The 27154-nt window shown below is 47.7% G+C and overlaps 1 protein-coding gene across 1 annotated transcript in view; it reads right to left on the reverse strand.

Moving 5' to 3' along the window:
• Positions 1-1591: 1591 nt before the first annotated feature.
• The window catches only part of LOC149434576 (protein mono-ADP-ribosyltransferase PARP14-like), a 48768-nt gene continuing 23205 nt past the window's right edge, over positions 1592-27154 (reverse strand). Inside the window, exons 8-17 of the mRNA XM_089663617.1 lie at positions 24810-25031; positions 23934-24015; positions 21116-21265; positions 20459-20521; positions 17442-17621; positions 15691-15906; positions 12911-13513; positions 11584-11726; positions 5480-5654; positions 1592-4265 (exon numbers count right to left, since the gene is read on the reverse strand). Of these exons, the coding sequence (XP_089519743.1) occupies positions 3979-4265; positions 5480-5654; positions 11584-11726; positions 12911-13513; positions 15691-15906; positions 17442-17621; positions 20459-20521; positions 21116-21265; positions 23934-24015; positions 24810-25031 (2121 nt within the window). The 3' untranslated portion in view covers positions 1592-3978. The remainder of the gene's footprint in view (positions 4266-5479; positions 5655-11583; positions 11727-12910; positions 13514-15690; positions 15907-17441; positions 17622-20458; positions 20522-21115; positions 21266-23933; positions 24016-24809; positions 25032-27154) is intronic.

Consider the following 27154-nt stretch of genomic DNA (forward strand, 5'->3'; position numbering starts at 1 on the left):
CTTCTCTCTCACCAGGGTTGTGGGGGGTTGCCAGTGTATGGGGGGCGATGGTAGTGGAAGGATCTCTGGGGTGGGTGGGGGCTGGGGTGTTGTTGGTCAATGTCAGGCGCTCTTTGTGGGGGAAGGTGGTGTTGGCCGGTGTCAGGGTCTCTCCATGCGAAGGTCGATTCTTGTGTTGCCTAGGAGTATTATATAGGTAATGCTGGGACCACTTTGGACGATTCTCCAGCAGTGGGTGTTGGGTGGATGCCCAATACTGTATCAGTATACCCCTAGGAGTATTATATAGGCAATGCAGGGGCCACTTTGGACGATTCTCCAGCAGTGGGTGTTGGGTGGATGCCCAATGCTGTATCAATATACCCCTAGGAGTATTATATAGGCAATGCAGGGGCCACTTTGGACGATTCTCCAGCAGTGGGTGTTGGGTGGATGCCCAATGCTGTATCAGTATACCTCTAGGAGTATTATATAGGCAATAGGGACCACTTTGGACGATTCACCAGCAGTGGGTGTTGGGTGGATGCCCAATACTGTATCAGTATATCCCTAGGAGTATTATATAGGCAATGCAGGGACCACGTTGGACGATTCACCAGCAGTGGGTGTTGGGTGGATGCCCAATGCTGTATCAGTATACCCCTAGGAGTATTATATAGGCAATGCAGGGACCACGTTGGACGATTCACCAGCAGTGGGTGTTGGGTGGATGCCCAATACTGTATCAGTATACCCCTAGGAGTATTATATAGGCAATGAAGGGACCACTTTGGACGATTCACCAGCAGTGGGTGTTGGGTGGATGCCCAATACTGTATCAGTATACCCCTGAGAGTATTATATAGGCAATGCAGGGACCACTTTGAATGATTCTCCAGCAGTGGGTGTTGGGTGGATGCCCAATGCTGTATCAGTATACCCCTAGGAGTATTATATAGGCAATGCAGGGACCACGTTGGACGATTCTCCAGCAGTGGGTGTTGGGTGGATGCCCAATGCTGTATCAGTATACCCCTAGGAGTATTATATAGGCAATGCAGGGGCCACTTTGGACGATTCTCCTAACAGCTTCAAATAGTCTTGGCTGTTGAACCTCGTGCCTGGTACACGCGATGACAAAAAAACGCTTTTGGAGCGATCGTTCGATAATGTGATGATTAGTACATAGCTTTAGAGCGCCAGTTCGTGCGAAAATCTCCAAAGGGAAAATCTCCAAAGGGATAAGCAGGAAAAAAAAATTTGGGCGATACCAGAACAGACGATTTTGGTGGAATTAGTACAGTATTCATCTAAAAAAGATCGAGTGACCCAGACTGAGCATGCTCAGAAAGGAAAGAATACAAAACAGTTCAATACATTAGAAGTTGTATTCTGTCTTACGGGAACTTTCGTATCTCTAGTAACCTTTGTTTTTGATATGCGACTAGCATGCAAAAAAACCCGACAATCGTTCGTTCGATATTCTCATCATGGGCACCAGGCATCATCCTAAACATCTGGTTCCTTGTTAGTCCCCAAAATTGGTACGAGGTGTTCATATTCAGAACAGAGCGCCCAGAATCCGACATGTGAATATGAAATGACCAGAAAATGTTGTAACAATTTTATTACTTTACATTTTTTTTGTTACATTGTAGCAGACCCATATATAGGTGGATCCATTTCAGAAGACTCATGGCAACCAATCAAATTCAGGAAAACAACCAGACCGCTCCAGGTGAGTGCTGAAGATGTATAGCCCCTCCACATACACGTGTCGGCCCGATCCGTGATCGCAGGAGAACAAAGTTTGGCCGCACTAGAAACGATGTAGCAGATAAAATCCTTTATTTGAATCTTTCACAAACGGTGAATTAGGAACATCACGGCTCCACGACTGAACAGGGAAACAGTCAACGCGTTTCAGATATTATTGAAAGCTGCTTCTGACAAGTGCAACTCATTAATGACTAAACACGTGTTCGTGTGAAACGCTAGTGCGGCCAACCTTTGTTCTTTGGTATTGAACCAATCAAATTCACACCTGCCCTGAAAACTGATCGATGAAGAATGACATTTGTAATTTGATTGGCTCGTAGGGGCTATCTGATCCTATCCCCCACCTTGCCCTCTTCCCCAATCGTTTTATAAATAAGACCCCAATGGCTGGCAGTGTGGAGACTTTCTATTGCCTCTGAGGGTTCCTCCACCACCAGCACACGGTAGTAGCTCAGCACACATGTGGTGGGTTTCAATGGCACCTCAACGCACCTTTAGAATGTACCGCAGTCCATCCGTTGTGAAGCAGCATGGCAACATTTTTTGGCATTCAGGTAAGTCACAGAATATTCGTTATAGATGGGCTAATGCAATCGTCTGCAATGCATCTCGACACACAAACTGTCTGTGTTGCAGCAACGTTCATCCTAGTGCGACCATCCTGAAGGCTGCAAACAATAATTGCACTTCGGAACATTGATAGTCTTCCCTGAGGTTCCAAGAAAATATTAGTCTAAGGACACTTATTATTAGTGTTGTACCTCAATAAATTGGAAAGGCTTTGTATGTGTGGTGTGCGTGTCAAAGAGCTTACAGTCTGAAGAGAAGGAGCGTGGAAGAAAGAAGTGTAATATGTGCAGGATGGAGATATCTCAGAAGGTCGGATACATGGAGGAGAAAACTATAATCAGCTGAAAAAAGCTGGGAGAGGCCAGAGGCTGAGGGTGGAGTCACTGGTTTTCCAAATGATGGGTGGAGCTGAGAGGGCGAGAGAACTTCCATCAGAGCCTCATCTATTGGGCCCCTAGAGCAATATGTGGTCACCCACAACACAAACCAACTCAATAGCACTTTATCTGCTGTCTTCATCCATTGGTGAACCTTCTCATCACTGATATTACTTTGGTTTTCTAAGGAAGATACAACCCCAACCTTGACTATTCCTTGGAAGATTGATGGACCATCATGGCTCCTCCATGCAGTCTTTCCCATAGTTATTGACAACATGGAGTTGGTGCTGTGTAGTCACATTGTATACAGAGGAAGATGGAGTTCTGATGAACCACCATGTCCCATAGTTATTGGCAACATGGAGTTGGTGCTGTGCACTCACATTGCATACAGAGGAAGATGAAGCTCTGATGAACCACCATGTCCCATAGTTATTGGCAACATGGAGTTGGTGCTGTGTAGTCACATTGTATACAGAGGAAGATGAAGCTCTGATGAACCACCATGTCCCATAGTTATTGGCAACATGGAGTTGGTGCTGTGCAGTCACATTGTATACAGAGGAAGATGAAGCTCTGATGAACCACCATATCCCATAGTTATTGGCAACATGGAGGTGGTGCTGTGTAGTCACTCTGTATATAGAGGAAGATGGAGTTTTGATGAACCACCATGTCCCATAGGTATTGGCAACATGGAGGTGGTGCTGTGTAGTCACATTGTATACAGAGGAAGATGGCATTCTGATGAACCACCATGTCCCATAGTTATTGGCAACATGGAGTTGGTGCCGTGTAGTCACATTGTATACAGAGGAAGATGAAGCTCTGATGAACCACCATGTCACCTATAATGCACTATTTTTGGAAATGTGCAACTGGTGATGCCATAGAGGCCAACTTTGATTGATTTCCATTCCACCCCAACAGCCAGAAGCAGCCAACTCTCCCCTGTGTGAGGCTCAGTGAGTGAAGATCAGAGTCCCAGAGAATGAGTGTAGCACAGAAGTTGTGGAGCAATGAGCCACGGAGATCCCAGAGAATATCAACAATGGGAGGCTAGGACCTTCACCTCCTCGTCACTCTCTGGTCCTTCACTAATGAGTCCCTGTGTTGAATTGTTTATCAGTGTTTTATAGCTGTTGTAGACCTGTGATGGGACCACACTCTAACAATTATATCCCGATCAGACCAAGCGACACTAAAACAAGGATTTCCAGGAGTCGCTGTCCTGGAGATTTGTGCGTTCCTCGGACACAGTCATAGATCATCACTGGAAGATGATGTGATATTCGGGGTAGGCCTGGATGTCATTAAATATCACAAACATTGAAGGGTTCTGGACGTTATCCGTCACACTGTCATACAGGTCGGTGGCGTTGGCTGTATTTTTGGCTGGAGGTGTTATCATCCCATGGCGTCCAGCACAGTAGATTCCGGAGAGAACGCGGGCCAGGTACATGTGCTTCTGTCCACTTGCATCAGGTCTGGAATATGTGTGACTAGCCGAGTAATTTGCGTTTACTGCAAAATAAGTTCCATTTCCTATAGCAGCAGCTGTTCGAAAAGAAAGAGACGTCACATATTAATATCACTTAAAGGGAGAGCTCCAGAGAAGAGGTGCAGCAGGAGAGAAGGTCTGGAGGTGGGAATGAAACATGGCATCACACCATGTTGTACAGGATTTAAATGCAGCGTGTGTCATTGTCATGGGGCACATTGGTGTGAACCAATTGAAAACAATAGATTTCAGTAAGGTATAGCATTGGACCTGTTTGAGAAATGCAGCTCTATGGACATAATGTGAAGTTCTGGTCTTTTTTATACCTTGTAGCCAGGTCTACCAGCTGGGTGTTGGATCCTTACTGGACCCAGGCAGTATTCTAGTGACCATAGGCTGGGACCTTGGGGTAAAGTCTTAGAAATAAAAAAGAAGAGAATGCCGCAAGGTTTTTGACAGTCCAGATAGAGTTCAATAGTTTAAAAAAAAAGACTTCAACATGTTTTCGGGTTTTTTGAAGAGCCCCTTTATTAAGGCTTAAGGCTTTTAGCTGAAGTGAATCTGGATCCAAGATAAAATCCTTTAAATAGCAGTCTGCTCCAGTCACTGGTCAATGGGTTTCATTGTGGACCCAAATTCCTTTCAGTTAAAATTTTAAAGCCTTGATAAAGGGGCTCTTTAAGCTGCTGAAACGCATTGAGGTGTTCCTAAAACTCTACAACCCATTCACTCTATCAGGATTATTACAAATCTCATGGCGCTCTTTTCTTATTCCCTAGTTTGAAGATTTTTATTACTGTCTACGTCAATGTTGTGGAGATTTCCCACCATCTGGTGAAAACCTATGAGTCTGGGAGTGATCGGGTGTCACCAGACTTGTAATTGAGAGAAATTCTCTCCAACGGCGGCCCAGTCAGCTCTGGTGCCAAGCATAAATTCAACTACAGAGTTACCTAGGTTGAAAAAAAAAAGATACAAGTCCATTGAGTTCAACCAATAGACAAAAAAAATAAAGGAAAATCCTGCATCCTCAGAACCTGTAGATGATCCAGAGAAAGGCCTGATACACCCTGATCCAATTTGCTGCAACTGGTAAATCCTTTCTGATCCCCCAAAGCAATCGGCCATCCCCTGGATCATCAATGTACAGTCTTAGGTCCTACATATATCAACGGCCCCTTATATTCCCTCCATTTACAAACATGTCCAGATCTTTCTAATATGACAGAGCTGGCTATTAAGCTGAAACTGCTCCTCATAAATCTCTCACCGTTTCTCCCTGCGTAGCTCCGGTTGAATCCATTATGATTGACGTGTTGGATGGAGCTGAAGTCGGTCCCATGGAAAAGATCTCTCTCATTATTCTTGGAACCGTTCTTGGAGTCAATGTTCTGCTTCTTTATCTGGTAGTTGAGCCAGAGATCTCGGTTCTGTACACGCAGAATCTGGGAGGACAAGACATGCAAAGGTTCAGATCTATACAATGTTCTACCAACTAGACCCCACAGTGTTCCACCCACTATACAGGAAATATCCTATGAAGAATACATGGACAGGTCAAGTATGAAACAGTTCCAACATGATGTTATGGATGGAATATTCTATTGAAGGTTTATGTCTTCCCATTCCTAGTGCCAGTCATTATTGTATAATTGGAGTGCCTGGTTCTTTGCACCATACTTTTGTAGCACTACCCCCTTAGGAGTTGCAAAGATTTCGGGTCTCAGGCAACAGGCATAGTCAGGCAACATGCATTTTTGCACAAGCTTGCATCCAGAGTCAGAGATCAGTCCTGGGGCTTTGGTTTTATTATTTATGTTAGGGGGATTTGAACTGGGATAGGGTTAGGGTTGTACAGGATGCCCAAAGGAACTGATGAACAGAGGACAACTTCATGGCACTATTTAGAAGCCTTCTCTGCAGCACGGTCTTTGTTGGAGAAATAGCCTGCATCTCCTTAGTGTACAACCCCAGACCCTACATGAACTTCTCATCTTCACCCAGCATACTGGAGATATCCCTGAACAGAGAATCCGGTTTAAGAGATGAACAGTCTACTTTCACAGGTAACTGCATTTATCTGCTACCTCCACTCTTAACCAGACAAACGCATTGACTCCTGTTAAATTCTCACCAAATGTTGTAATTATATCTGTGTATCTGTTGACTTGTCCTCACCTCTAGGCGCACTCAGGTTTATGACTGTAGCCTGGTTCCTAAGAATCATCCCCCCCTATTCATGTGAGCCTTATCAGCTTCTAATTGGGGCGGAGTTGAATGCTCATTTGAGCATCTCCCTATAAATTTAGTTCAGCTCATGGGGGAGATCTCTGATGGGGGGCACAGTCTCTGATGGGGGTGCTGCTTATGATGGAGTGCGGCTTTGAATGAGTGCAGAGCAGTTAAACACAGCAGTTGAACTTAAGCAGCAGGAAGACACAACAACAGCAAGAAACTCTACTGCACGCTGGACAGACTGCAAGGAAACACCCTGGGAAACATCTCTTACGTACCTGAGTCCCACTCCGTGTACCTTTTTATATAATACACCCCTCTTCTGCTCTTCATATTACTATCCTCTGTTCACAAATCTCATTTCTTTACCCCTCTGCTCCACCCCAAAACTTGTACATCTCCCCCTCATTGCTATCATCTCCCTACTATTGCTTTCATCACCTCCCCAAAATGCCTCTTCCACTCCTCCTTCTCATTTTCCTCTCCTCTGTTCCCAAAATCCATTCACTATATCCCTCTGCTCCTCCCAAACAATTGTATATTGTGCCCTCACTGCTTCCCTCACCCCTCTATGGCACCCACCACCTCCTCCTATTACTCCACTCTCCAACTGACCCCAACACCTCCACTAGTAGTTTCTCACGCTCCTGCACATCCCGCTCCCATGCCACCTTTCTCACCCATCTCCTCCTCATAACCGCGGGGGACATCTCCCCGAATCCTGGCCCTCCACCACCCGCACAAAACCCTCCCGCCTCCACGTCCTGCCGCAACCCCCGCAACTTAGTATCTGTCCCCCTGCTCCCTAAAATCTCCCCCCCGGTTTCATGTGCACTCCTGAACGCCCGATCGGTGTGCAACAAGCTTACCGCCACCCACGACCTCTTTGTTTCCCGCTCCCTCAACCTCCTGGCGATTACGTAAACCTGGATCCAGCCCACTGACTCCACCTCCCCTGCTGCACTCTCCTACGGCGGTCTCACCTGGACCCACTCACCCAGGCCCAACGGTCGTAAAGGTGGTGGGGTTGGCCTGCTCCTGTCACCGCTGAGCACCTTCCGAGTCCTCCCAAACCCCCCCTCCCTATCCTTCTCCTCCTTCGAGGCCCACTGCCTCCGACTATTCTCCCCAACCCTCCTGAAGATTGCTGTGATATACCGGCCTCCTGGATCCATACCCCGCTTCCTGGAAGACTTCTCCTCCTGGCTACCCTTCTTCCTCTCCTCTGAGCTACCCACTATCATCCTTGGGGATTTCAACATCCCTGTCAACCTCGACAACCCGGACACAGCCCGTCTCCTCCACTTAACCTCCTCCTTTGCACTTGCACAGTGCATACAATCCACCACCCACTCCGACGGTAATATCCTTGATCTTGTCTTCTCCAACCGCTGCGCTCCCCACAACCTCACTAACACCCCCTTCCCTCTCTCTGACCACAACCTGACTACTTTCTCTATCTCCTCTTCCTCCAACGCCTACCCTTCCAAATGTCACACTACTACCAGCCGTAACCTCCGCAACCTTAACCCTGCCTCCCTCCACTCCGCAGTTGATCAACTCCATGACCGCATCCTCCCCCTGTCCTGCCCCGACTTGGCTATGACCGCCTACAACAATGCGCTGTCAACCGCCCTTGACTCACTAGCGCCTTTAACCACACGCAACATCAGACCCCGACCGCTCCAGCCCTGGCAGACTGATAGCACCAAAACCCTCAAACAACACAGTCATGCCCTGGAGCGCCTATGGCGCAAAACCAAATCCCAACAAGCCTTCACCCGATACAAATCTGCCTCCCACACCTACACCTCCTCCCTCCATACTGCCAAACAAGCCTACTTCCTGACCCTCATCAAGGCCCTCTCCTCCAATCCTCGCCGACTCTTCTCCACCTTCAACTCTCTACTCTCTCCACCCCCACTTCCACCCAGCACCTCACTCACTGCCCTTGAGATTGCCAATCACTTCAAAAACAAGATTGACACAATTCGCAAGGACATTGCCGCAACTCACACGCCTTCTCAACCCGTCCCCTCTCACACAGCTACCCCCTCATCCCCCCTCCCCCTCGACATAACCCACAGGGACTTCGTCGCTGCTCAAACTCCCTCCAACCCCCTTCCCCCTCACTCAGCTACCCCCTCTACACCCCTCTCCCACGGCCCCACCACTGCTCTGACCTCCTCTCCCACCCCACCCTACATTCCTCATACTGAAGCTCCCCCAACACTCCGCACCTTTGACCTTACTACCATCGAAGAAGTCTCCAAGATCCTCTCTGATGCCCGCCTCACCACCTGCCCCCTTGACCCTATCCCCACACAACTCCTACAACCTCCCTCCCCCTCCATCCTATGCTCCCTCACCCACATCTTCAATCTCTCCCTCTCCTCCGGCACTTTCCCTTCCCCTCTGAAACATGCACACATCACCCCCATACTTAAAAAGCCCTCCCTGGACCCCAATGACCCGAACAACCTCAGACCCATCTCCCTGCTCCCATTTACATCTAAACTCCTCGAGCGCCTAGTCTACGCCCGCCTATGCTCTCACCTCAACGACAACAACCTCCTCGATCCCCTACAGTCCGGCTTCCGTCCCCTACACTCCACCGAAACTGCCTTACTCAAACTCTCCAACGACCTGCTAACCGCCAAAGCTAATGGCCACTATTCAGTGCTCCTACTCCTTGACCTCTCTGCGGCCTTTGACACAGTCGACCACCCCCTCCTCCTCAAAAAACTACACTCCCTCGGCCTCAGAGATTCTGCTCTCTCCTGGCTCTCATCCTACCTGTCACAACGCTCTTTCAGCGTTACCTATAATGCCACCACCTCCCTCTCACTCCCCCTCTCTGTTGGGGTCCCTCAAGGCTCTGTCCTCGGGCCCCTTCTCTTCTCCATCTACACCTCCTCCCTTGGCCAACTCATACACTCTCACGGCTTCAACTACCACCTCTATGCCGACGACACACAAATCTATCTCTCAACCCCCCACCTCACCCCCTCGGTCTCCGCCCGAATCACACACCTGTTGAGCGACATATCAGACTGGATGTCGCTCCACTTCCTTAAACTGAACCTCTCCAAAACCGAGTTTCTTGTCTTCCCTCCAGCCCGGACACCACCCCCCATTGACTTCTCCATCATGTCCAACAACGCCACCATCAAACCGCCCCACAGGCCAGAGTACTTGGTGTCATTTTGGACTCCAACCTATCCTTCCAGCCCCAAGTCCACTCTTTAACAAACTTGTGCAGACTCCACCTCCGCAACATCGCCAAAATCCGCACGTTCCTAACTCCAGAAACCACTAAACAGCTCATCCACTCCCTCATCATATCGCGACTCGACTACTGCAACTCCCTCCTCACTGGCCTGCCTCGCCGCTGGCTATCCCCGCTTCAGTCCATCCTGAATACGGCTGCCAGACTCATTCACCTTTCCAACCGCTCCGTTTCCGCCACCCCCCTCTGCCAATCCCTCCACTGGCTTCCGATTGCGCAACGGATCAAATTCAAAATCCTAACGCTGACGTACAAAGCTGTCCACCATACTGCCCCGAACTACATCACTGACCTAATATCCAAGTACCGCCCAGCACGCACACTCCGCTCCTCACAAGACCTCCTTCTCTCTAGTTCCCTGGTCTCCTCCTCCCATGCCCGCCTCCAGGACTTCTCCAGGGTGTCACCCATCCTCTGGAACTCCCTGCCCCAACCCATCAGATTATCACCTACTCTCCTCTCCTTTAGGCTCACCCTGAAAACCCATCTCTTCAGGGAAGCCTACCCTGCCCCCTTTTAACTTGCCGACCTCCTCCACTCTTCCTACCACTCCATCCCCCACAGCTATCTCCTCCTGTGCCACCATCCCCTCCCTCCTAGATTGTAAGCTTGAAAGAGCAGGGCCCTCGATCCCCTCATGTTTTGCATTGTATTGGTATTGTTCTGTCACATGTTCTGTCCCCCTTTGTAATGTACAGCGCTGAGCGAACTATTGGCGCTTTATAAATACTGTATAATAATAAATAATAATAATAACAGTCAGTGGCAGGTGGCTAATCTGGTTTCCCACTAGAGTGCTCTTTCCCCTATTCACCCAGGGGGTGCAGGGGTACTCACTCTACTATACCACTGGTGGGTTGGTGGCCTACTACCAGGCCTATCATCTAGTCCACTCCTTCCCTGCCATACAGGTGGTCCTCTCTCATGGGGCCGGTGAGCTTTGAGCTTTCCCCCTTTCCAGCTCCAGGCCTGCAGGTAGGCCCCATCCCACTGGGCCTCCTCACAGCCTACTTGCTTCAGCCTCACATCTTCCTCTCTATCTTCCACCAGAACTCCTCTTTGCAACTGAGCAGGCTCCAACAATTTTAAGGGTGTCCCAGACCCTTGTCAAGCCTCTTGTTGGAGATTGGCTAGGGTCCCTCAAGAGTGCAGGCCAGCCACTCCTCAGATTCACCCACTGCATCCAGGGCCTTCCTTCAAATCCCTAGAGAAGAGGGAAATTCATGAGGGGCTGGCCTGCAGAGCCTCTCGGCTCCTGACCACAATTTGGCCTTCTGGCTATTACACCCTTGTTGCTCAGCCTTCCTCACTGACAATCAGGACTCTAGCTCCCCCTATCTACACTAGGAGGGTGTTACACTGTCAAAACCATACCTGAACCTAAACCCTGATATGTGTCTGATCATAAGTACTCTTTGACTAAGCGTTTGAATCCTCTGCTGAACTTACTGATTACTTAGATATCTGTCCATGTTTCCTGTCTGATTCTCTTCCGATATTGTCTACTGTTGCCCTGGGAGATGACTGAAGTGCCCTGCACCTCTTTGTTTTCAGGCATCTGGCAAGTTTCTAACAGTTCAAAACTTTACCAGAGGAGACTCTTCTAGGGGATTTATCTGGCGTCATCCAGTAGCAGTGTGATCCTGTGACTCTTATTCTCCAGGTAAGTCAAATATCTTTTTCTGGTGGAATGGAGGGTCTACTTACTCCATTACACATACTTAGCACCAGTTTCCAGTGCCATGTTGGTATTTCCAGTCCCCACATCATAAGAACATCACCATCACTCCCGCCCAGAATTCAATCACTGATATCTGACATCATTCGCCACAGTGTATCAGAGACATTACCTTCAGTATTTGGTTTCTGCAGGTTCTCTGGAATTTCTGCTGTACACTGGAGTATTCAGGAGTTCCTTGAGCAACATCCACTTCCATCACAAGAGTATTACCCATTGGCTTCCAGTTTGACGGCAATCTATGAAAATCCCCATCTGAAAAATAAGATGTGCAGTCAGGAGCCGAAGAGAAACCCGACAAGTAAAATGTAGGTGCACAATCTGCTCTAGACAACGTGCTATTACCTATAGAATCTGCCCAATCTTCCTCAATCATCAATATTTTTCTGCTTTGGCCAATCATTGAGGATGTTTTTCCAGAGATTTGAATTGAGGGGAGAGGATAAATATTTGGGGGCCACCTTCTAGAAGGGTCTTCCATATCAGGCTGCTGCCTGGAGAGGATTTCACTCTGATCTTCTTGGGCTTGGGCTTCTCCTTATGGATGCCCTTCCTAGAAATCTTAACTGGCCTGTGTAAGGGCCTGGAGGATCAAGAAGATGGCTGCCTGCTGGAGCTTCTTCAGAGGAGTCTGCTATGCAGAAAAATGTCCAAGAGAGCTTGGGATAAGCTGTTGCTGAGTGGTCATTACATGGAGACCTCATTACTCAGTCCTAACTGTAACGGATTGCTTAGGGTCTTAGGACCAATTCCTATTGAGAACTTGCTATTACATTTTTAGAAGCACCAATAGCCACTTCTAAAAGGTCTAGTGTCATTGGTCGGGTGCTACTGAAGGAATTAGGATTACCAATAGCTGCTCTTAGATGATCCGTTTGTTACTGGGAGGCCAAAACATTTGGGTCACCATCGACTTTGATAATAGCTTATCTGTCGAATCTGTCGGATTTAACAGTTATTTAACCCCCATCCACTTTTGTTGATGACATAGAAATGCCTGGATTATTTTGCAGTTTTTTTAGGTATTCTGTACCCCTAATCCTCTCTCTACAGATGACTGAGGCGACAAACTTCAGAAAGACTAAAACCACTGAAACCAAATTGTCTCTCTTGGTGTGTCAGGGTGCTGTTATGTATAGCTGTAGGCAAGTCCCCACTAGAAAGGGTAGGAGAGCCCATGACAATCCAGTATTTCCTGTGGAAGGAATGCTACATGCAGCTGTCTTGGTTGAGATGACTCTTCCCTGCAAAGCCAGCTTTTGTGTTTAGTTGGCTTTATTTAATACAATGGAAGAATTAACACAGAAATTCCTTCTAGAAGGTGCTGCACCCCATAATTCATATCTGTCTAGGTCGTTTCTGATACGTCTGCCTGTGAACGAAGCACGTTTCTGTTGAATACGTTGGTGCCATTAAATAATCAATAAAAGCCATATTACCATGTTTCAAACCACGTTGGATCCGAATTTGGTTTCCATACTTGTCTGTGGCCGTTTCTGCTTGTACACTGACAGTATATTGGTGTCCTTGGATCTGGATTGTGATCTGGACCTTGTTGTCATTTTTTGCCTCTTCCAGCTCCAAGTTTGTCATCTTGTCGAAGGGAATCATAGATCCTCCATTGTCATATCTCCATTCCACCAGATTACCGGTGAGCTCTGCTGCCCGCTCTTTGCTTTTTCTGTCTTTTAGCCGGTTTATAATGGTTTCGATCTCCCCAGACACAGTTAGGACGTCCCTGGTAAGGCCCACAATCCGGATGGAGGGGTCGGGTGGTTTGTAGATGACAGAGACCTGAAACTTTTTCTGGAGGTCGGAGATCTTCTGCATCTCGGCTTCTTCTAATTCGGAGATACATTCCTCTCTGATCACCTTCTCCGCTTGCTCGCTGTCGATCAGCTGCTGTAGCCAAGCCTTCGTCTTGTCCACACTCCTTTTATCTTCAGCACACAAGCTGAACACCACAGGCTCAATGCCGTCCATCAACTGGAAAGCGGTGAGCTTCTGAGCTTGTCTTGGTGCTTTTGATGACCTAAAAAATTCTACAGAGGAAGAAAAGAGACAATGGCATCACAAACTGCTCTAAAAGTGGAAATATAAATTGTGAAAATAAAGTCTATGAACGGGTTTAGACCAGGTTTGGGTAACATGGAGTTCAGCTGAGGAGCTTTGAGGATGTTCTTTATGAAGTTCATTTGATATTTAATGCTTCACCGATTACAGTAGATATAGACCCAATCCCTAAAATACCAATCTGTGCCCCTGCGTTTGTTTTATATTATTGTTGCCATTCAGCAGTATGGCAATGGTATAAATATAAGAAATCTGAATACCAGGCAGGTGACTTCGGGATACTGAAGGGATTCCATGGTAACCATGGTTGGTGATAGGGATAAGTTAGTTTACAATTGAAGTGACACACCATGATTGTCAGGAATGGACTCGCCAATAGTGGTGGGACTCACCTGCCTTGTGGGTTACAGTACCAGGGCTGGCCAGCGGGTGCTCTCAGCAACCAGAGGCTCATTCCTGCAATCAGCCAAAACACCTGAGGCTGATTGCAGGAGGTGCATATAAGGAATGACCAGGCCTGTGATCTTGGCCTTGGTGCATGTTTCCCATGAGCCCCTGTACCTGGTATCCTGTGTTCCTGCCTTGTTGCTGACCCTGCTTTGATCCTGACCTCTGCTGACCATCTCCTGTTGAACCCCTGGCTTGCCTGACCATCCTTCTGCCTGATCCTCGGTACCACGCTGCCCGCTACCTGCTAAACCTGGCTTGTGACCCCGACCATTCTTGCTTGCTCCTCCTGTACCACGCTTCCTGCACGATACCGACCCGGCCTATCTGACTACGCTTACTTCACCCGACGATCCATCCATCCCGCACGGATCACCTTTAGTAAGTCTGCCTGCCTCTTCCCATCAGACTCTGTTCCTGCACTCCCGCCAGTACTCTCTACCACAGCCGGACGCACTCAGGGGTCACGACCTGGTTCCAGTCTGCACCAAGTCCATCCCACCATCAGGGGCCCTGGTGAATAGCAGGCTGGGACTTAGACCCCGCGCCCTGGGGAAATCCGTGCTGTGGGCTGCTAGAGACACTGCCAGGCGGCACCTGACAGTACCTTACGGCCTGCCTGACCATTTCACCTCTCCAGCCCTGACTACGCCTGTGTTCCTGAAGCCTGCTACTTCCCTGTGTCAGTCCACACATTTCTGGTCATACCTGGATCCCTAACAATGATATTCACTTCCAAATACAAGTTTATTCCAATCGTAGATTTTTTTGTAAAAACAACACATTTCAGGGGCCGTAACACCTTCATCAGGGCTTAGGAGAATGATGTAAAGATAGTGTATGTGGAATCAGTAAATAGTTGGAGGTTGTTGGAGCGTTGGGAGTTTGCAGTGGATTTGAGCTCATTACTGACTCCTCATGCACTGTATCTTCTTCGCTCTCTTAAAGAAGAAGTCTCCCCATATATATCTTCTCATCTTGCCCCTCAGGGGACAAAGTGCATGTAGTATTTTGATAGGCGCTCTGTATCCTGACCTAGCATGGTTGACAGCACGCCCAAGGTGCTTACTTGATACCAGCAATTGCCTGGAAATCCTCTACACTAAGGCGTGCTCACAGCAGAGGGTGCCGGAGCAACAGAGCACACAAGATCAGTAATAATGACATCAGGGCCACCAGGAGATGTACCTGAAGTGCGGAGTGACAGCAGAAGGGGGGGGGGGGGTTGGGGTGGCATCAGAGCAGATGATGGTGATGTCAGTGCACCCAACAGGCAAATCTGAGAAGCACATCAGCAGCACTGGGGGATTAGCAAAAGCTCTTCTTCATTTACCAATTAGGAGCACCCACCCACAAATTGGGCTCCTGGCAGGGGAGTAGCTTACAGGCAGTAATAGCACAATTGTACAACGTTCAGAGATAAATATTTCCATATTAATCATCAGACCAGAAGTTTTCATTGCTCATAAGACTTCTTTAAGCCCAGATGAAGGGGGTGGAGTTACAGCCCCCAAAATGCTTTGGATTGGCAAGCAATCTATCATTTGAATAAACTTGTATTCGGACTTGAATATCGGGCTGTGGCACTTCAACCGGTCACTCTTTTAGGATTTCCAAGATCCTGAGCTCCCCCTACATACAGAAATGTTTCTTCCCCTTTCTTGTTCAGTCGGCCATTCTGATCTCTCATCCCACTCACCAGTGATTTTAGTAAAGAAGGATTTGGCTTCAGGCACTTCAGGCACGGCGGTCCCCTCTCTCTTCTTCATGCTCATGTAGAAATCGTTCAGCATATGTTGCTGGAACAGAACCACTTTCACCGTCCGAAGAGAACGGACCGATTTAGATTTGATGAACTCCTCCAAACCATCCAGGATTGAGTCAGCCACTGTGGAGGAGGCTAATCCCCCCGCACCTGTATCAATGAGACGAAATGTTCACCATAGATATCTACTGACCACAAAATTTAACTTTTCTTCATTAAGGATAAAAGTAGAAAACATCACTCAAAGGCATCTGACCTCCAGAGGCTCTGCTATAGAAAGCCTGCAGCAGAAAAAGTTCCACCATGGGTGTACAGACCCGGGAACTCAGCACAGGGATGGCGGGAACCCCTCATAATGGGCACAGCGGGTGTACAGACCCGGGAACTCAGCACAGGGATGGCGGGAACCCCTCATAATGGGCACAGCGGGTGTACAGACCCGGGAACTCAGCACAGGGATGGCGGGAACCCCTCATAATGGGCACAGCGGGTGTACAGACACGGGAACTCAGCACAGGGATGGCGGGAACCCCTCATAATGGGCACAGCGGGTGTACAGACCCGGGAACTCAGCACAAGGATGGCGGGAACCCCTCATAATGGGCACAGCGTGTGTACAGACCCGGGAACTCAGCACAGGGATGGCGGGAACCCCTCATAATGGGCACAGCGGGTGTACAGACCCGGGAACTCAGCACAGGGATGGCGGGAACCCCTCATAATGGGCACAGCGGGTGTACAGACCCGGGAATTCAACACAGGGGTGGTGGGAACTCCTCATAATGGGCACAGCGGGTGTACAGACCCAGGAACTCAACACAGGAGTGGTGGAAACTCCTCATAATGGGCACAGTGGGTGTACAAACCTGGGAACTCAACACAGGGGTGGTAGGAACCCCTCATAATGGGCACAGCTGGTTTACAGACCCGGGAACTCAGCACACAGGTGGTGGAAACCCCTCATAATGGGCACAGTGTGCATACAGACCCAGGAATGGTGAGAACCCCTCATAATGGGCACAGCAGGTGTTCAGACCAAGGACTTCCTTGCAAGAATGATGGGAACCTCTCAAAGTGGAACCAGATGATGTGTAGGCTTTTTATTTACCTTTCCACCGTCTACCAAACACTGAAATACAAGTTCTGTTGGGACTAATCCCATTACTCATCTCTTAGGCCAACGTCACTTTGGAATCCTGATGTCATGATTGGAATGGGGGAAGAGGTGAGATAGTCACCTACTTGGAGGTGTTGGTCTATCGCTGGTTGGATGAGTGACGCATACAAGCAGGTGGGTGTTGTTCCTGAACGTGTTGCTGTGACAATGGCCTTCACCTCTGGATTGTTTTCAGGAAAATGGAAGAATTTGTGTCTTTTATGAGAGATTTCAGGAATATCACAGCAGGTGGAAAATAAACCTCAAAGCTGAAGTAAATCCAAGCCAGGTCTGTACACGAGACTCTAGAAATCTTTCCTTCCAAGAACTGAACTGTTCTCACAGTTCTTTTATCTTATAGATGTCGGGAACGGAGACGGGTGCTGAGACAAGACGCAGTGCATATGTATGGGAGATACATCACTGGTATTTCCCCAATGGGTGAAACAAGAAAAAGGTGAAATCATAAGAAGAGGAAGATTATATTGTACCATACGTAACAGAACTGTCAGTGATGCCTTCATCATACCTGTTCCCAGAGCCGGGAAGGTGACAGAGGAGAACTGATTATTCTCACACGTCTTCAGCACATCCATGACGATTTTCTTGGTGGATGCTGCATGTTTTGGTCCTATCACATGGAGAATATGTTTACACTGTCTGAGGTTTCCAGACGCGGTGATGATGCATCCCTTATGATGTTGGGAACCTGCCAGAAATGGAAACGTATAAAAAAGTAGCTATAGGGTATACACCCCAAAATGATTGCCAATTTATCTGCGTTCATTTCATAGCTTCCCCAAGCCATGTCTTCAGTTCTGTTGAGGGTCAGGAAGATACCCCAACATATATACACACTGGAACACTTTATTGGGTCCACCTTGCTAATGCAAAGAAAATTTCCCCCACACCATGACACCACCAGCCTGAACCATTGATACAAGGCAGGATGGATCCCCCACACCATGACACCATCATCAGCCTGAACCATTGATACAAGGCAGGATGGATCCACCACACCATGACACCACCACCACTAGCCTGAATCATTAATACAAGGCAGGATGGATCCACCACACCATGACACCACCAGCCTGAACCATTGATACAAGGCAGGACGGATCCACCACACCATGACACCACCAGCCTGAACCATTGATACAAGGCAGGATGGATCCCCCACACCATGACACCACCACCACCAGCCTGAACCATTGATACAAGGCAGGATGGATCCCCCACACCATGACACCACCAGCCTGAACCATTAATACAAGGCAGGATGGATCCCCCACACCATGACACCACCACCACCAGCCTGAACCATTGATACAAGGCAGGATGGATCCCCCACACCATGACACCACCACCACCAGCCTGAACCATTGATACAAGGCAGGATGGATCCACCACACCATGACACCACCACCACTAGCCTGAACCATTGATACAAGGCAGGATGGATCCCCCACACCATGACACCACCACCACCAGCCTGAACCATTGATACAAGGCAGGATGGATCCACCACACCATGACACCACCACCACTAGCCTGAATCATTAATACAAGGCAGGATGGATCCACCACACCATGACACCACCAGCCTGAACCATTGATACAAGGCAGGACGGATCCACCACACCATGACACCACCAGCCTGAACCATTGATACAAGGCAGGATGGATCCCCCACACCATGACACCACCACCACCAGCCTGAACCATTGATACAAGGCAGGATGGATCACCCACACCATGACACCACCAGCCTGAACCGTTGATACAAGGCAGGATGGATCCCCCACACCATGACACCACCACCACCAGCCTGAACCATTGATACAAGGCAGGATGGATACCCCACACCATGACACCACCACCACCAGCCTGAATCATTAATACAAGGCAGGATGGATCCCCCACACCATGACACCACCACCACCAGCCTGAACCATTGATACAAGGCAGGATGGATCCCCCACACCATGACACCACCACCACCAGCCTGAACCATTGATACAAGGCAGGATGGATCCACCACACCATGACACCACCACCACTAGCCTGAACCATTGATACAAGGCAGGATGGAACCCCCACACCATGACACCACCAGCCTGAACCGTTGATACAAGGCAGGATGGATCCATGCTTTCATGTTGTTTTTGCCAAATTTTGACCCTAACATCTGAATGTCGCAGCAACCAGTCTGCCCATTCTCCTCTGACATCAACAAGGCATTTTCCTCCACACAACTGCCGCTCACTGGATATTTTCTCTTTTTCGGACCATTCTCTGTAAACCATAGAGTTGGTTCTGTGTGAAAATCCCAGTAGATCTGCAGTTTTTGAAATATTCAGACCACCCCATCTGGCACCAACAACTATGCCACGTTCAAAGTAACTTAAATCCCCTTTCTTCCTCATTATGATCCTTGGTTTAAAGATGTCTTCACCAGATGCCTAAATGCATTGAGTTGCTGCCATGTGATTGGATGATTAGCACTTTGTTTTACCAAGCAATCGAACAGGTTGACCTAATAAAGTGGCCATTTCCATGCACATTCATCCAATCGCCATGGACTGTGTCAAAGCAGATGCTGATTGTCCAAGAACAGGAAGGGAGTTGGGAAGTTTGTGGAACCCATTGGTCCTAGTTTTACATAGTCCCATGCTTGGTGTCAGGGAGTCTGCAGAGGTGTTATCCCTTTGATTTCCACAGCTGAAGGTGTAAATTGTTATCAGTTTTCAAAGGGTAGCGATGTTAGGATGGCCCAACATGGGAGAGCAAATTCTACAGAAGGTCCAGTTGTCCTACATCTGAAGGAAACAGTACATGTGCAAACAAATGGCAACTGCCCCAATCTATAACTGGCCTTTGCAGCAAGGAGTGCATAGAAGGTTGAGCTGAAGTACCTCAAATGGGAACAGCCATCACTGAACAAGGTTGGGGACCTTCAAGACCATCTGTCTTCCACATGTAATGCCATTTTAACATCTCTTCACCAGCAATTTGACATCAGTTCACACATTCAGCCTTGTAAATCGAATGATGAGCACCTATGCAGACTCCCTGACATCAAGGATACGATTATGTAACTAGAACAGGGAGTTTTCACAACTTTCACACCTCCCATCCTTGTTCTTGGACAATTAACATCTACACATTCCATGAGGATTTGATGAAGGTGCTGGTATTCTGCAGATATAAATGTGTAGCATTTTAATGTTTTTAACACTCATTACGGCTGAAGAAGTGGCTTGAAGAAGGGATGAAACATCTTCAACATAACATAACAAGTCCAGATGGATGTGGCTAACTATTACTAGCTATACCATGAGCTGTATATCTGAGAACCTTCAAAGTCATATACAAATTACAAAGCCTGGCCTTTACTGGCAGCCAGTGGGTGTCCATCCACCGTCATAACCGCAATTCCTTCTATATCTTTCACAATTGCCGGCTACTTTCTCTTGGTGCATTGTCCATTCTTGTATACATATAAAAGCAAAAAAAGCTACATGGTCCAGTGCAGAGCTTTACCCTGAGCTGCAGCAGATGATACAACAGATGGTCCAGCAGCATCCAGAATCGCTTTTGAAACTCCTGAAAGTAAAAATATAAAACACAATCATCTCAATTCACAGAGTTTCCTTATTTAGCCAAGAGACTGTAATTTGTTAAATCTTATTAGACTCAACTGGAAGTACCTTTTCGAAAATAAGTATCCTTTATCCTGGTATGTTAGCTTTGTGAATTGGTGGGCCCCATGTCAACTCCATATCAACAGCTGAGCCCACCAAAATCATATTTTTTCATCTACAAGTCTTGACATCTATACCTTCTGCAATGGCCTTCACAATCTGAATACATTCCCATAGCCTGCATGTGACCTTCATCTCTGCTCCAGTCACGTCTTCACACCCCTCAACTGAGAACTACTCTGGGACTTCCTTCCACAGCCTGATCACCTTTACAACCTTCAAGTTCTTCACGCTCCTCTCCTCAGACAAGGTTGTATTTTTTTATGCTATATTCATCATTGGATGATTTTATGTGTCGTGTTATTCGTACTACCCACCCATGTTCTGTGACTAAAAGTGAAAAAGTTTGCAACCCCTTAGAATGTTTTTGGATTTCTGCATGAATGATTTTCAATCTATAATTTGATATTTGAATTTTGGGGTTAGGATGAATCACCTCTGCACAGCGTGAAGTCTTGGTTGGAAGAATTGACAATGACATCGGTCTCCTCTTTGGTGATATCGCCGGTCTTCACCTGATAAGTGATAGAGCCAATCTTCATTTCATGAACCCCGAGGGACGGGTTTGCCACCGTCCCAAAGAATGCTGCAAGACATAAGGAAAGGGATGATAATAAGTCGAATAGGGGATAATAGAAAGCTGTCTTCCCACCACCGATGATCAGCTGTGCATGGAAAGATTAACAACATTCTGGCCTGGCAACTGCAGAAAGTTGAAATCTCCAGAATCAGAAACACACTGATAATGAATCATTCTGTATAATAATCTTATCCTCCTCCTCTTCCATCCAACCCCATTGTCCCCACCTCTGTCATACTGCTCCTCCTCTTCAAGCCATCACCGCTCTTCTGCCCTCTGTCATTATCCTTCTCTTTTTCCGTCCATTCATCTCCACTGTCCTTCCATCTGTCATCATCCTTCTCCTCTTCTATCCTTCATCCCCACTTTCCTCTCCTTCTGTCATCACCTCTTCCATCCATGTCCACTTTCCTTCCTACTATTGTCACCCTCCTCTTAAATCCATTCCTAATTTTCACTGTCAGCATCCTCCAAATCCATCTGCACTCTCCTGTCCTCTATCACCCTCCTATACCATATAAGCCTCTCCTCTCAACATTATCCTCATCTTGCATCCTGGAAAGATTTATTATATAATATCAAACTATATTTCTTTCATTAAAAATGACACACCAACAAAATACACAACAGAAAATGTACCCACTCCAAAATTACACATCTGCTAGAACACGGTAAGGTCGAAAGTATATGAATCCCTCCAAATGATAGAATTCAGGTGTCTCCAGTGAAGGGTCCTGTTAATGTGTTCTTCCAACCTTGTGGTAACAGTTTGATGAAGACCCTTCCATTCCAGCATGACTGTGCCCCTGTGTACAAAGCCCGCTCCATAAAGACATGGTTTGAGCAGTTTGGTGTGGGGAGCCTTGAGTGTCCTACACAGAGCCCTGGCCTCATCCCTACTGAACACCTCTAGGATTAATTGGAATGGCGATGGTGATCCAGGTCTTCTCATCCAACATCAGTACCTGACCTCAACAATGGACACAAATTCCCACAAACACCCCCCAAAATCTTGTGGGATGCCTTCCCTGAAGAGTGGAGCCAACACCATAAATACACGTTTTTCCCAAATTGGTGTGAAGGAACTCCAGTGTCCTGTACAGAGCCCTGACCTCAACCCTATTGAACACCCTTGGGATGAATTGGAATGTCAATTGTGAGCCAGGTCCTCATCCAACATCAGTACCTGACCTCAGCAATTGGAACAAATTCCCACAAACACCCTTCAAAATCCTACCAGATGCCTACACTGAAGAGCGGAGCCAACACCATAAATACACGGTTTTCCCAAATTGGGGTGAAGGAACTCCAGTGTCCTGTACAAAGCCCTTACCTCAACCCTATTGAACACCCTTGGGATGAATTGGAATGTCAATTGTGAGCCAGGGCCTCATCCAACATCAGTAATTGACCTCAACAATGGGCACTAATTCCCACAGACACCCTCCAAAATCTTTTGGGTTGCCTTCCCCGAAGAGCTGAGCCAACACCATAAATACATGGTTTTCCCAATTTGGTGTGAATGAACTCCAGTGCCCTGTAAAGAGCCCTGACCTCAACCCTGTCAAACACCTTGAACACCCTTGGGATGAATTGGAATGCCAATTGCGAGCCAGGTCCTCATCCAACATGAATACCTGACCTCACAAGTTCCCAGTGACACCTACCAAAATCTTGTGGAAAGTGTACCAAGAACAGTGGAGAATGGTGGCAGACTCAATAAACTATTTGGACAGACGGATCACTGGATGGACCACTTGGACTTTTTATGGCATCGCCCTTCCATGTTTCTATGCTACAGCCACAAATGGGACCAAAATGCTATATTAATGGCCACGGGTAGCGGGAAACACCACAATAGTGGCCATGGGGAGATGAGGAGGGAGCAAACACAAATTAATGTCCATTGTTTTTCCAATGGGGTGTTCAGCAAGCTCATATAGGTGTGACGGTCAGGGTTCACAGACATTTGGCCATTTTATATTACATAATGATCTGATACGGGGATTCCTTTGTACATTATAACATAAGTGGAATAGCTTTGGAGAATAAACTCCCTATAGCAGACATCAGGGCTGCTGTTAGAAACCACGGGGCCCCGTACAGCCAACCTGACAAGCTCCCTCCATTCCAACAAAAAAACACAGTTTACTATGCTTCAATTATGAATGAACACAGTGATTGATTGGTATCAATCACTCATTGTGTTCATTTGGAAAAGGAAGGGGCTGGTAAATGTGACATATTTACCAGACCCTTCCCCGACTGTCCATCCTGAAGGATCCTATTGTGTGCTTGTAGGTGCCGGTGGGAATGAGAGGAGGGAAGGCGGAAACATTACAGGGGTGGGGGCAACAGGGGAAAATGTATGGTGTACAGGGAGGGTGAAAGATGCTGCGGGGGGGAGGGGGAAATTTCTGTAACCATTTCCCTGTGTGACTGAAAGGCAGTGGGAGGGAGAGGAAAAGAAGCCGGAGTTCAGCTGCTGCAGAGAGAGCCATGCAGGGGATTGGTTCCAGTAATTGCCCCCCGCTGTGTCGATCACTCTCCCTGCCCACATCTGATTCACCCAGCTGCCTGGACCCTTCTGTTGTCCTGGGCTCCATACAGGAGGACTGGTGGTACCCCTTATCCACGGCCCTGGCAGACATAGATTCATATTACACAGACATACTTGATCCCGTCCCAGCTGATGGTCTGTTGGTGAGTCCACTAGTGGCAGCATCAGTTGAGTTTGCCAGTTGACTTGTGAATGCCTGTAAATACATAACACAAGAAAATGCCCATCATACAGCAAGAAACACATATCTGAGATACAACAACTGGAAGTGAGGTGGCCGGGCTTTAGTGGGATGAGGGAGAGGCTTTCTAGAATCTAACTCACTAAGGATACCTTTTATAAAGACTTTCTAGTAATCCACCTTTCTGCTTGTAACCACCAAGTGTATTGTCCTGTCTGTGTATCCTATCCATGCCTGCAATATCACCTCCCTCATTACTTGTCAACTGACACTCCTGAAGGATACAAGGTCCAAACTCCTCACCTCTTTATTGGTATTCAGATGGAACTCTTCCCAACAGGTCCTAGACAGCTCCAGTACCATCTGCATGTATTTAACGATGGCTCTGTGCATGCAGGGGATGGGGAGCTTGACAACTCACTACCCAGATGGCCATGTGGCAATATTCAACCTCCAGACCAGTCATTTTAAGCCAGCATTCATGGGACCCTCAGATTTCTCCACAGGTTGCTTGAGGTTCCCTGAGCTGCGGCTGATTGATCACCCACATTTGATGGTACCTGCACAGTTCCAAGGCCAACAGAGCCATTTGCATGACCTAATGTCCTTCTTAGCGGTTTATAAGGGTGGCATTCTGACCACTGGCCACCAATGTGAGGGACATTTTCCCACTGACCCCCAATTAATCAGTTTTAGAAGGGGTTACTCAAGATCTAAAAATTATTTTAAGGGTTCCTATGGACTAAAAAGGCTTAGGAAAAGGCTACTCTAGAGTAACAGCATCACAATAAACATGAGATCTCTATTACCTTAATGGTGTCCGTGTCACTGGGGTGAAGGACCACATGAACTTCCTGAAGATTCTGTACTTTGTTTCTGCAGCTAAACTGGAAAATCTCATCAAGCATCACAAACGCCACCAAACCTTTTGGGAAGCCGAGGTTGCCGGTTCCGATAGCTGGGAATGATATTGACGTCCGCTGGTTCTGCTCCGCCAGCGCCAAACAGTCTTTAAAAATTGTGCGAAGAATCTGAAACAGAATCCAGGACTAAAGTGTAACTCTGGGCAAGATATAAAATGACATAGTTCTCATTTGTATAGCACCGTACTTCCTGGGGGCTCAAAGTGCTTAGGAGGTGAGACAGCCATCCTGGGTTCTCACAGTTGAGCCAGTGAACCTACCAGCATGTGTTTTGGGAGGAAAGCACACAAGCACAGGAAGTACATGCAAACTCCAAGCAAACAGTGTCCTGGTTCAAGCCAAGGACCTTAATGCCCAAAGCATTAGTGCCTCCACTTCTGATCCACTGTGCTACTACCTCTGCTTCTGTGCTGCCATCTTAATAAAGTCTTTCACTAACGTTACTACAGCATGGTTTGTATGGACAAGTCCCCCCTAATGTCAGGACATCCAATATTTTTCCACTTCCTGCAACAGGCCAAGCTGTCCTGCCAAAGTAGCAGTTCCAGGAAGTCTCTATTTCAGCTGCTGAATGGTCAGAGCATTCACTCACGCTTCAAGGCAATTTCAGATAAAAAATATTGCTATGGCAATACTTATGGTAGAGAATCACAAAAAAAAAAAAGATTATCAAAGATGATGGGCGTCTCCATAGTGACAAATTGCACCAGAAAGTGTCTGGTAATAGAAACCAAAATGCGGCCACTCCAACCAAACTCAACAATGTGATCAATATCCAGCAATATACGCAAGTATCACAAAAACGGGCAACAATTAGTATCTCATTTCAACAATGGCCCGATTTTATGTCTATGAGACATTTGCCCATGAGAATCATCGAATATTTAATTTTTCAAACACAATGTGGAACTGCAGCCAAGCTTTTCTTTTTTTTTAATATAGAAGGAAAGGATTGGAACCTTTGGAGTTCCTCCTAAAGATCCACATGAAAAAATCTCCTTTGTATGCCTTTACTATGGTTATACACTCACCGGCCACTGTTTTAGTTCCACCTTGCTAGTGCCAAGAAAATTCCCCCCCACACCATGACACCACCACCAGCCTGAACCGTTGATACAAGGCAGGATGGATCCACCACCACCATGACACCACCAGCCTGAACCGTTGATACAAGGCAGGATGGATCCCCCACACCATGACACCACCACCAGCCTGAACCGTAGATACAAGGCAGGATGGATCCCCCACACCATGACACCACCACCAGCCTGAACCGTAGATACAAGGCAGGATGGATCCCCCACACCATGACACCACCACCACCAGCCTGAACCGTTGATACAAGGCAGGATGGATACCCCACACCATGACACCACCACCAGCCTGAACCGTAGATACAAGGCAGGATGGATCCCCCACACCATGACACCACCACCAGCCTGAACCGTAGATACAAGGCAGGATGGATCCCCCACACCATGACACCACCACCAGCCTGAACCGTTGATACAAGGCAGGATGGATCCCCCACACCATGACACCACCACCACCACCAGCCTGAACCATTGATACAAGGCAGGATGGATCCACCACACCATGACACCACCACCACCAGCCTGAACCATTGATACAAGGCAGGATGGATCCACCACACCATGACACCACCACCACCAGCCTGAACCATTGATACAAGGCAGGATGGATCCCCCACACCATGACACCACCACCACCACCAGCCTGAACCGTTGATACAAGGCAGGATGGATCCACCACACCATGACACCACCCCCACCAGCCTGAACCGTTGATACAAGGCAGGATGGATCCATGCTTTCATGTTGTTTACACCAAATTCTGACCCTACCATCTGAATGTCACAGCAACAAGTCTGCCCTATCTCCTCTGACCTCTGACATCAACAAGGCATTTTCCTCTACATAACTGCCACTCACTGGATATTTTCTCTTTTTTGGACCTCACATCCCCACTATATCACAGCTCCCCCCCCCCCTCTCACAGGCCCTCCTCTCACGGCCCACCCCTCACCCCCCCCCCTTTTCACAGCTCCCCCCCTCTCACTTCACTGCAGACTGGTAACTCCTGAACTGGATTCTCGAGTCCAGAGGCTTCAAAGAGTCTTGGGAGGCATAAAGCCTCTACGCCTATATCCATGTCTTACCGGAGACCAGCTTCTGGGCTATGCAGCCTTTATAATCAAGGGGCTCTCAGTG

The sequence above is a fragment of the Staurois parvus genome, unplaced genomic scaffold (genome assembly GCF_062004578.1).
Source record: "Staurois parvus isolate SC_StPar_1 unplaced genomic scaffold, SC_StPar_1.0 ptg001732l, whole genome shotgun sequence".
NCBI classification, from domain to species: Eukaryota; Metazoa; Chordata; class Amphibia; order Anura; family Ranidae; genus Staurois; species Staurois parvus.